Raw genomic sequence first — 13,125 nt, 5'->3', positions numbered from 1 at the left:
AGGAACATTTTTATAGTGTTATCTAGTGTCGTAGGATCACCTTGTAATAATAGTTATCCTACTCATATGCCTATATATTCATTCAGTGTGTCTTGTGAATGACGTTATGTAAAGCTGTTAACAGATACCAAGACAATACATGTGTTTGATTTCTTAAATACGATACAAAGCATACAGTTATATATTTGGAATAAATTGATTACAATAAAAATTGTCTCTATTCAGGGGTACTCGCCTCCACACTTTATTTAGTATTACCTAATACACAAGTTTTGCGATAGCAATCATCTTAAGAACAGTTTTCACTAAGGATACATATACAAACACATTAAATTGATAGCATCAGCTACCGATCTGTCCAATAAAACTTGCGACATCGCACACACGGTTATTATCCAACCGTTTACCATAACCAGTAATTTTGAAAACAATTATATATCTTATATAAGGTTAAGTAATTATATTGTCGTAATCACTGTATGTGAAACATGTTCATTGTACCTCACATCTTCACGTGCCTGAGTTCCAGTTTAAAATAACCATCGTCAGGCGTTATTGGTACAGGTTCCTGGTTGGTAGTTGGACCGGACAGTTTTGTTGTGATAGGTTCCATGTACGTTGGAAGGGCGGAAAATTGTTTTGGTTGTGTGAGTTGAGGGACCCGACTGCTATACGCCGGGTTACCAACTGCAGAGTACTTGCCACTGGAGAAACGACCAATTTTACCGTATGGCGGATTCTGAGTCGGAGGCACCTCGGGTAGGGGTTTAGAGTTCGGTCTCGTCATGGATGTTCGTGGGTCTTCTTTAACACCCGGTGTCTTTGTTTTGGTAGAATTTGGCACCTCTTTATTGAAAACGCCTGTCGGGGCTGCTGATTCAGAGGTAGGAATGTGGGACTGTCTCTGAGGCTTCAAAATGTCTGCATCACTAATATAGCAGTATTCTGCCTCCTCTGGCTTGTTTTCTACATTGGCTGGATTATTGGTACCACCAAGTTGCTCATACACATTTCCCTTTTTGTTCTCCCTCTCATTAGTTAAACCAGTATAGGTCTCTCCCTTTCCTTCCTTGTGTGGCTAAACAATTGAAAATGTAAATACAATATGTGAAATTTCAATGAAATAATAATAAATCTCATGTCTGTTAAATTGCACATTCATTCTTGACGAATATTTGAGAAAAGATCAAACCAGAGCTATACGCTTGTTTCCCCATCCCTCCAACGTTTATGTTGTTATAAGTATGTTATACATATTGAATGAAGTTTAAACAGGAAGCCTCGAGCCAATGTGTTTTCTATTTAAAACAATTAACTTAACAAGAATCCGATGTTACACAATACTCTGAAGGTAGTCGTTGCAAGATTAAAAACCTAAAAACATGGCTATATAAAACTTCAATTTTCCAAGTCATCGGTTGCTCCAATGCCGTACACACTAAATACGTTTTGTCGTTACTTGAATTTAAACGAAATGTCCATCCTATTGACATAACCTATCTTACTACTTTACATGAAATCGTGCCATACCTTTTGTAGGATTTCGCTTTTATGCACCCTCCTATGATCGCGTTTTTGCACACGGTCCATTTCTACGTCGCTGTATCCTCTGTTACCATAGCCCATTCTAGCATCATACTTCTGTACTGGGTCCATGCTTTGCCTAGCCGGCGATATGGAATAAAATGTTAGGTTACTTCCTGAATGGTTTTGATGGTTATCATCTACGAAATTTAACATATCAAAGTGCCATCATAAAAGGACATCATCAGAAGAGATACGAGAGGACATAGCAGGTGTAGATACGGTAACGACATCAGTAAACTCAGCAGAAATCATAACAGAAAGAGCAACGTAAGACACAGATAATTGTACATGTAAAATGTATTTAAATATACAGTACACTAGTGTATGCCAAAAACATTACACTGCATTATGGAACTGTTTCGTCCATCTGGGACTCCATGATAATGCCAAGGGCCAGAAAGGTGGAAAACCCAATTGAGAAAAAAATACTTGTGAAACGGGAGGTGGTGGGTTCGTAAAAAAATTTAATTTGAATGTGAAAAACTAGAGTACTGATTAATATCTAATAAATAATGTTTTAGTATCTTAACTGGTAATCAAGCGATGACGAACGTAAAATTCCATCAGAGAATCTGTAAACCACACAGGTAAAATCAACACCCGGGTAAGTAGTTTACAGTCAAAAGAGCGCACTAATACATATTACCAGTTACTGATACAGTCTATGCAGTAACTAATTAGTTTATCGGAAATATATAGATACATATATTATAACTTTTGGTGTATATATTTCATATAGCTAAAATGTATATTCCTTTTGGTCATGATGAATATATAGTAAGATTCATTCAGCATTAAACATATGTCATGTATTCTTGTTTTTATTAGTTTGATCATGATCACTCGTTGTCGTATTCTGAATACACTATTGTATAATTACAGAAAAATAACATGTCAGTATATAACCGAAAATCAAGTGTACCTTCGTTTAGACCAGATACAGTAGACCACAGCGATTATAATGATGACGACACCAACACCAGCTCCCGCCGCCCCACCTATCACGGCGGTGTTTGAGCTGTCAGACACTTCACTCGGTGCTTGAGTTGGCACTGCAGGTTGCTTAGAGGTTGGTGCCGGAGTTGGTCGTGTAGTTGGAGATGGGGTTGATGTCGTAGTTGATGCCGTTGTTGATGCCGTGGTTGAAGCCGTGGTTGATGCCGTGGTTGATGCTGGAGTTGTCTTTGAGGACGGTATATGAGTTGTTTTAATGGTTGGTATAATTGTTGGTGGATGAGTAACCCGTTCTGGAATATAAGAATTACATGAAGGTACTGTTTCTTTGTATTCGTGCAATGAGCAAGGAACGATACTACGATGCATATATGTTATTTACCGAAAATCATATCTGTGATGTATAAGTAGGTTTACTGATATGTTGTTACATGAATAGGTAAGTGTGCCTGTTTTATCTTAAAATGCTTACCTGTTACGAAAAGGTAGGCGAGCTTGTTACATGAACAGGTAAGTGTACATGTTTTATCTAAATCGGCTTACCCATTACGAAAAGGTAGGCGAGCTTGTTACATGAACAGGTAAGTGTACCTGTTTTATCTAAATAGGCTTACCTGTTACGAAAAGGTAGGCGAGCTTGTTACATGAACAGATAAGTGTACCTGTTTTATCTTAAAATGCTTACCTGTTACGTAAAGGTAGGCGAGCTTGTTACATGAACAGGTAAGTGTACCTGTTTTGTTTAAATAGGCTTACCCGTTACGGAAAGGTAGGCTAACTTGTTGTGTTTAAGAAGGCTTACCTGTTTAGTTTATGTAGGCTTACATGTTATGGATAGGTAAGCGTACCTGTTATATTTACGCAGGCTTACTTGTTATGCTCACGTAGGCTTACCTGTTATGTATAGGTAGCTGTAGGAGGAAATACTTCCGTGGTTATTGTGACACACACATTTGAGGGAGAATGAGACGTTTGTAGTAACGTATAGTACACTATAAGCCATGTCGATGGTTTGCGTAGAGTTGACATGATAAATCGCCAAGTTATTATTTTGATCTGGAATGATAGAAGGCATATTTGTAGATGAAATCAGAATGTATCTTTATGTTCTATTGCAATATTGTCATAAAAACATATACATCGTAGTATGTACAGTTAATACTCCCCACCCCCCACACTCCAAATAGGTGAGGAGGTATTTCCTGAATAAAAAATGTCACACTGTTGATGTATGTGTTTGAATAATAAAAAATGTAACTCTTCAGTTTTTAAGTATAAATTGTACTTTTGGAAATCTGCTTGAAGACAATTAACATCTGTCTATGAACCATTTGTAATCATAGTCTTTATGTAGTTAAGTCCTTATGTTCCTTCCGGTATGAACATACGTACCAGCCGCTGACACAGTGTTGATATACCACGAGATATCAGGTACAGGTTCCCCGTACGCTCTACAGAAAAACGGGAGAGGATTTGCAGTACCTGCTGAAGTGATGATTGGTTTAGGTTTTTCTATCCAAAATGGTGTACCTTTGAAAACAAAATATCATTTGACATCTATAAGGACATCTTGATGTTTACATAGCACAACAACAGTTCAGCTTAAGAGGGCTACATGTCTAAATGACAGACGCTACATCAAGATCGTTGAAGGTGTGGAATGTTTTATGACAATCACATAATTGTTTCTTATGATAACGTTTTCGTATTATGCGAGTTCTAAAATGTACTTGCTTTTAAACGATTTTTTATACGAATAACAACATATATCGGTGAAATCCCCTTTCGTATTCTGCAAATCAAACAGTATTGCAGTGAAAAACGCTCAATGTAAACAAAACTACTACCCGAACTTAATACATTAAATCTAGGCTAAATGCAGAATAATCAAACATTTACAAAGAAACCCTGAAAAAGTCAATGATAATGCAAGGTGTTCTGGAAGGGTAAGTGTCTTTTAAAATGTTCAAACGGGGCGTACGTTCAGAACTTCTTAATATTCACGGCTGACCGGGGACGGTCACATGCTCTTGATGCAACTGGGGTTATTGCATTTTCCTTATCTCAAGGTCGTCTGTCACATATATACTTTTTATATTGAAACCAACCGAGGATTATCAAATGCTTTATACTTCATTGCCGACCACGTTGTCCTCGAATCTGAACCTCACGATTGATCGTGAGTGTCAAACACTCAAAATCTGGAGGTCATTCAAACGAACTTGACCTCACAGCGAGCAAGGCTTGTCACACAATGTAGTCTCGTTCAACCAGACTCTTGTTGTCTGCACAAGCAACGCCAAACAGGTGATCAAGCGTCTGGTTGAACGAGACTTCACACACTGATGATATCATTGCCGACCTGCTCTATCGCGCACTATAGACCTCATGGGTACTGGAGCTTCACACGTTCTACACCTCACGGACGATCTGGGCTGTCGTACGTTTGAATAAATAATATTGAAATTCTAGCAGAGCAAATAAGACCACTCACTCTCTACTGTCACATCAAACCGGATAGTTTGTGTTTCCGTGGTACATTCATATTCCCCACGATCTGTAAATTTAAGGTTCTGAAATGTCAGACTTCGACCGTGGTCCTGAATATTCTGATTTAACGCTGGTAAAACGGTACCATCTTCCTCAATCTTCTGCCATCTAATTTGTGGAATCGGGCTGAAATAATAATGAGAGGTTTTGTTTGCCTACGGAGTTTCAACATACGATTATCAGTATTTTGATTTATAAACGAAAGGAACAAAGGTGAAATAGAAACCAGTGGAAATAAAAATTAACATGACCACGTAACCTATGACAAGCCCACGTAAACACTCGGGGTAACCTATGACAAGCCCACGTAAACACTCGGGGTAACCTTTGGCAAGCCCACGTTAACACTCAGGATAGCCTATGACAAGTCCACGTGAACACTCGGGGTGACCTATGACAAGCCACGTTAACACTCGGGATAACCTATGACAAGCCCACGTTAACACTCGGGGTAGCCTATGACAAGCCCACGTAAACACTCAGGGTAACCTATGACAAGCCCACGTAAACACTCGGGGTAACATATGACTATCCCACGTTAACACCCGGGGTAACCTATGACAAGCCCACGTGGACACTCGGGGTAACCTATGACAAGCCCATGCTACCACTCGGGGTAGCCTATGACAAGCCCACGTAAACACACGGGGTTACCTATGACAAGCCCATGTGGACACTCGGGATAACTTATGACAAGCCCATGTGAACACTCGGGGTAACCTATGACAAGCCCACGTGAACATTCGGGGTAACTTATGACAAGCCCATGTGAACACTCGGGGTAACCTATGACAAGCACTGTTTGCTGAAAACCTAATGTTTTATTACTGGTTTATTAGTTAGAGAAGTATCTAGTAAGTAAATTTATATACATACTTGATTTATGATATATCAGTTCGATAAGACTCTAGTGTTGATGCATTTGTTATACAATGTAAAGTATAGGATTGTTGTGAAGGCATACACACCTGTGTATCTTTCAGGCCATTATTTGATTAGCAATTCATAACATCTTTTAAAGGATTTCTTTATGAGGTAATGCACGCCACAGTAAGGTAGGGAATAGCCTAAGGTAGTGAATGTACATGTTTAGCTTACTTTCCACCAGAAACACATCTAAGCGTTAGGTTTTGACCTCGCAGTGCGGTGGGGAACTCCTCGGAATTCCACATAGGATATTCAGTCGACAGCTGGAATCCAGTATCTAATGTAATAACAATGAAAGTTAAATTAGTCTTCACTTGTCGAATAGATAAGTTTTATACTGCCATGTTACATGTCTACAAGTGACAAACAGTTCGTGAACGTGTGTCATCATTTATCTAGGGTAATAATCATCAAGGACAGTTAACAGCACATCCTTATTGTTATATTACAGGATATGTCACTTAACTAGGTCATGGAAGTGATGAAAAAATACAGACCTTGCTGTTTTGTATGCTTGCTCAAACTGTATTATCATAAAAACTATACTATATTGTGACACGGCAGTGGTTAACCATTGGACATCAAAATCAACAGACCTTGCTGTTTTGTATGCTTGCTCAAACTGTATTATCATAAAAACTATACTATATTGTGTCAAGGCAGTGGTTTACCATTGAACATTAAAATCAATAGTTTTAGCAACTTAAAACTCGTTAATACAAATGCGTCTAAATCATGCTAATTTGAACTTGATATGGCAATAATGTTTCGAAATAAAGCATTTACATTATTAGAAAACAGGATGCTTTCGCTGGGACTATCATTCGCGGATTTGGCGATTATAGAAAAACTAATTTTCTTTACCTTCTGGTTCAAGAATGACGGTCGGTCCAAGCATATAATACTGTAGGACAGGGTAGGAAATGTTGCACATGTACCCTCCTCTGTCTGATGTAACGATGTACACAAAATGTAAACTGCCTGTTGAAAAATAAAACAGTTAGACAAGTGATTGAACCGATGTCTTTGTATACATCAAATTTAAACTTTTGTTTTTATATAAATGTACAATCAATACCATTCTTAAGCCTGTATATGACATGTAAGGTATCAAGAGGATTTGTGCGGAAGAATAGGTCCACAAGGCAAACAAGGTAAACAAGGCGTTGCTTTGGGGTTTTGTGTCCTCTTATAGGTCACAGACGGCGGCTTAAGATGATAGGGCAGCTCAAGGGCTATAGTTAAGTGCTATCTCACTGAAACATTGACTTAAGAATGTCACCTCAATCGGTTATATTATTTTGACATATACACCGAAAATATACAAAACGCTGCCATATACACCGAAAAGAAAAAATGTGGAAGAAGAAAGAAATATGGGCGTCCTTAGTGTTTCAGTGGCAATTATGTTGAGTAGAAGAAGCAGCAGAAAACCCCTGATGCTTCGATGGGCCACATCAGTCGTCCTATACAATAATGTAGTGAGACATAGCAGACATATTCGTTCTCCGCATCAGCATATGCGTTACCTGCAATTCATTTTTTACCCCGTATTAATTTTAAGAAAACGTAGTCGGCGGAGGAATAATGACGTCATGTATGCAATTGCAATGTATTAATCATGCAAATGACGACATCGAACTAAATAAGCTCTTACACCCACATTTTGAATATGAAACCGATTGTTGATATTTATGAAATTATAGAAATTTGTAATCATCAAGACATACCAGTTGTGTCGTATGTGATCCGTTCATTATATTGTATCCGTCGTGGCGTGTTTCCGGTTTTTGTGGTCTTGATCCATTGTACTTCCGGTTTTATGTTACTGTTCGGATGGTCACACCGTAACGTATATGGCATGTTCAGAGGAGGATATTCGTACACTACGTCACTAGGAGTGGTGCTTGGGTATAGCGTAACTTCCGTTAACTCCATACTGTCACTCGACGTACGGCCATACCTATTTCCCACAATGCAAGTGTATGTGCCTGCGACCCATGATGTTTCTTGAGGTTTCAGTGTTAAATTTGATACATAATTATATACGGTGATATTCTGGATTACCGCTCCATAATGTTCCCAAACAAAGCTGCAATAAAACAAAATAAAACAACCAAAAGAGTTGTGAGAGAAGAAAGCTTTTACCAATCGTTATAGCTACACATAAATACATGTTCACAATTTATGAACCATCCGCACCGTATTAAGATACATGTATGCTTTAACAAATTACATTTATATTTTACATACATTCCATTTGTTTGAGAGAGAACTAATAAAGATATGGTTACATTTAACATAAGTTCCACCTGTTTTGGAGAGAGTTTATAAATATATAGTCACATTACCATATATTAAACTTGTTCTGGAGAAAGCAAAAATGATGTGGTAAAATTGAACATACACACTATATTGAATGTATACACAATAAGAAGATAAGGCAAGGTTTGATATGTATTACCATTACTGAATATACACCAGGTGCTCATTTACACAATATACAAAAGGGGTATTGATCCTGCTGGATAAAGTAGCATACATACTATGTACAAGAGAGCGTGTTTAACAATATTGTAACAACTGCCATTTGGTACCTTAGCTCCAAGATTTTCGCCCTAGCCAAATCGCCAGGATGTAGCTACCTTTTTATCAGGACGACAAAACAGTAACATCAATCCTACACCTCACTTACGTCAGTGGAAATGAGCCGTCTGCTGTACATGAGAGATTGACGCTTGATGTGTAGAACGTGTAGTAGACCTCGCGAAAAGACTGGGAAAGAATAACTGGTGGCCCCTCCCGAGCTGTGAACAAAATCGTGAATTATTATGGATATTAAGGAATAACCGGGATATATTTAGGATTATGTTGTATATACCGAAAAATCCGTGTGCTATTTTGTTCATAAACCGTTACGCGGACTTCTGCAAAGTGCACACAGGTTTTTCAGTACATACCGTATAATCTAAAAACAAATTAATTTAGCAGACACACAACATTTCATTAGTCGATAGCAAAAGAAAACTCGTTTATTAAAAAGTAAATCATTTTGCACAAAACACAACAATGCGCAGTTATTTCATGGCGAAGCAACTACAACTAAACGACATCATGACTTTTTTTGTTTTCCGTGATTTAGGTTATCGTATAACCTGAAAAACAGTAACAATGAGGGGGAAACAAAATTGTATTATAATATTAAGGTGAGCATTTTTATAAACTATTGGTAATATGAATTAATGACCATCAAAAAATAGCAAGTAGAAAATTTCATAAATATCAAACATATTTAAAGGTAATAAATAAATCTATAGCAGAACAATTGACTTATTTTTTTTCTATCATATATCATTTTGTTTCAAACGGAAGGAAACTTTGACAACGAACGCCCGTTAGATGTAATATCTCATTTTAAAAAACAGCACAATTCTACAGTAACACCAAAGTATGAAATAATATCACAGAGCAAAAAACGTCACACAGTGAATAACACAACAATGTGATATTATATCACGAAGCAAAGAAAATCAGTCAGTAAAATAATACCACACAGTGAAATTTTATTAAAAGGTTAATTATAATACACATTGAGAAAATCATAGTATGTTTGTTCAATGTTAATTTTGAATTCTTGTAAAGGTTTTAACGTTCTTGCTACAGCCATTGCCATTTGAAGATGGGTGGCTAGGTATGGAAACCGCTGAAAAGAAATATTTCTTGCAAGGGATAAAAGATAAAATTTGGTTTAACATGAAAAAGTGAAATAATCGCACGCTGTTCCATTTTCCCTTTGTTGTGGGATTATGGAAGAAATGAGGCATTTTATTTAAGTTAATTGTTAAGGATATTTTATTATTAGAGTGTGTTTTTTCCCAAAATATATTATTTACGATCTGAAGGTCGTATTTTCTTTTGATATAATAGTACAATAAAAACACAATGTATTCCAATCTCCATCCTTCTTCGGTAAATATTTTGATTTTTATATGTGTATTGTGATTTGATAGCATACAGGGTATTGTTACCAAACAGTTACTTACCCTGTATGGTAGCAGTGTTTGTCCAAGTCAATAGCATGCAAAATAATATGCGGGTCACATCCATGACGAGTCACTGTAATATGACAGACTTGAATTAAAACTTGTTTTTATAAAATATTTTCTAAATGATGGAATACACAAATACTTTAATGGACTCTGATGAAATACACAGATACTTCAATGGAATCTGATGGAATACACAGATACTTTAAAATGGAGTCTGATGAAATACACAGATACTTTAATGGAATCTGATGGAATACACAGATACTTTAATGGAATCTGATGGAATACACAGATACTTAAATGGAATCTGATGGAATACACAGATACTTTAATGGAATCTGATGGAATACACAGATACTTTAATGGAATCTGATGGAATACACAGATACTTTAATGGAATCTGATGAAATACAAAGAAACTTTAATGGAATCTGATGGAATACACAGATTCTTTAATATCGATATTGAAGTTAACATAAAGCAATGGTAGATCATAATTGGAACGGAAAAACACTAGAAAGAAAGTAACACATTGTCGACGCACAAGGAAATATTACTTAATAATGATACAAGAAGACAACACCTTGCCAATCAAGGAGACAAAACAAGATATATATCACTATGAATGATGAATAAATGAATGAATGGATTAATTAATTAATGAACGGAGGAGTCGCATGGTCCGACAGAAAGGTAAGGTTTGAATCAGGAGTATGTATTGGTGACGTTGATAACTGCAAATTTAATATTATTATATGGTTATATCATAAATCTTTTTTTTATATGCGGGATCACAACGTAGGTTCGCAAACACCTTAATACGCACGTCAACTTGATTTGTGTCCAAATATAAAATGGCGTCAAATAGATATTAGCTGTTATTTCACATGTGTGTGCGTTTGCATGTATATGTGTGAGAGATAGACGTAACACACACACACCCACACATACACATACACAGGTGAAAGCACCTTTAGAATTTGGTAATAGATACAAAAGCCAAACTTTAATTACATTACATTATACAGCTGTTTCCTCCTTCTAGGGCTATGTTGATGCTAGAACCAAAAAGTTTTAAATCCAAATTGGTCAAATTCATTGCTGAATCAGAAGGAAGGGGAGCGTAAACCCCTTAATTGATGAATTTCAAAATATAAACGATCTCTGTTTAATTTTAAATTAATAAGTAAAGAGACACGTGTCGCTACCTAAAAGAAGAGATTATTGTGGCTATCAATGTTACGGTTACTGCAGAGTGTACGACCTCATGTCTTGAAAAAATGAACTTAACACAAACTGATGATTGTACCTTTAAAGTTTGATGATTATAGATACATTATCGTCTTTATATATGACGGCAATGACGTGTACACATTAGCGTGTGTCATGACAGTTCTGCAGTCACAGTGAACGGTTCCATTACAATATATACTTTACCTTGTAGTCTATTTTCGTCTTGTTTCGTGGTCATATCGTTAGTGGTGATAATACCCGAGTTGTCGCCCATTTACATGGTTATATAAATCAGAGTGTCAAAAGTGCAAATAATTAGGGATACCTGATCGTTTCTGTATTTCTCAATTGTATAGATTTAATGGACAGTAATAAAAGGAGTACCTTGAATCGTATACCTCTCGAATGAACGCTAAAATACAATGGAAGGTAAGGTTACTTTACTTCGAGGTATAACCGGCATATAACACAAAAGCTCTATTCTTCGTTGTAACTACCCGGACAGGGTTCATGTTGAATTGACAGTGGTGAGACTATAGTTATAGTCATGTACTATGTGTATCAAGATGTGAAACTAGGTCAGATCTACTTGTACTATTTTTGTCTGACAATACACAAAAGCTAAAGTCTCGACATCATACATTAACTCATCGGACTTGCAACACATGCATTTGGCATTCTTTAACGATCTGTTGAATATTTTGAAAGATTCTTAACAGAGAACCCGGCTTAATAATTTATCTCAAAAATCGAATTTTTCCTGATAAAAAACAATTGTTACGGCAAAAACACAGCAACACGCCCTTCATTAAACCAAGATTTAAACTATTTATCGAGGTATGTGCGGCCATGTTGGTATTGTATTATGTATTCTAAATACATCATGTTTTGTTTTATTTTTTAGACAACGTCAGGCTCATTAACTTTATTGAAAATGCATCGTAAAGTCGAAATAGCAACCGGTGCAATGTGTCTATGTAAGACCTTTATCGTATTGGGGATAATTACAAATGAAAGGATGTTTGATACATCATCTCATTTTATCTTACCTTGGTTTTCGGTGGATGTTGTTTTAGTTCTCCATGTTTTCATCTGTTATCACGACAGGAGCAATGGTACATTGTAACTGAAGTTATCCTTCAGTTACTACACTTTTGTGAGGTTCCACACGACCGATACAAAAGAATTGTGCTCAAACATACAATGTTACAACGCAACGGGGAGGAGTGGGACATCGATCAGTCTCGTGTTTCCATAAGCCTATTTAGGTTACCTACAAACCAAATGTGATGTTACCATTAAAGAAAACATTGAAATACACGCACGTAATGTCAACCTTTACTGAAAACAAGACTATAGCTCTATAAATATACATATAGATGTTAATTAATGAAAACAAACTTTATAAACATAATTAGAGGAAAGAAATAAGTAAGGTAACAAAGCTTTAACATAACGTGAGCTCGCTATAGATGAGGGCTCGATGTAAAGGGAGAATCAACCAAGCATATCATATTGATATTGCACAGCAATAATTAGGTAAACATAGCAACTAGGCTTATCTAATCACGTTTGAAATAATTTGAAGGAAAATACCACAAAATAATTTCTAACGATAAAGTACAAAAACATCGGCCATGGTTTATACATTTATAAATGCAACATTACCCATTTGAGTAGCTTTCGGGGCTTTGTGTAGCATTTCGATTTATTCACTAGATACTCTTATTTCGCCTTAGAAATATGTACGCCTCTCTGAAACCACACGTCTCTACCGCCTGAATCCTCCAGCTAGGACTGTATTTTATTAAGACTTGGACCTTCC

General features: G+C 36.6%; 1 protein-coding gene across 1 annotated transcript; it reads right to left on the bottom strand.

Annotated features, from left to right (window-relative positions):
* Window positions 1-310: 310 nt before the first annotated feature.
* Window positions 311-7,956, bottom strand: LOC110454352 (neural cell adhesion molecule L1.1-like). The gene is made up of 9 exons (XM_021503822.1): window positions 7,749-7,956; window positions 6,883-6,999; window positions 6,190-6,295; window positions 5,036-5,217; window positions 3,934-4,071; window positions 3,436-3,597; window positions 2,510-2,834; window positions 1,531-1,663; window positions 311-1,078 (listed from the first exon to the last, which is right to left on the bottom strand). Exons 1-9 carry the CDS (start codon window positions 7,954-7,956, stop codon window positions 503-505), a joined length of 1,947 nt encoding a protein of 648 aa, XP_021359497.1. The 3' UTR covers window positions 311-502.
* Window positions 7,957-13,125: the final 5,169 nt, after the last annotated feature.

The sequence above is a fragment of the Mizuhopecten yessoensis genome, unplaced genomic scaffold (assembly GCF_002113885.1).
Source record: "Mizuhopecten yessoensis strain PY_sf001 unplaced genomic scaffold, ASM211388v2 scaffold917, whole genome shotgun sequence".
Classification (NCBI taxonomy): Eukaryota; Metazoa; Mollusca; class Bivalvia; order Pectinida; family Pectinidae; genus Mizuhopecten; species Mizuhopecten yessoensis.
The sequence above is the reverse complement of the archived record's forward strand: the minus strand, read 5'-3'. Positions and strand labels throughout refer to the sequence as shown.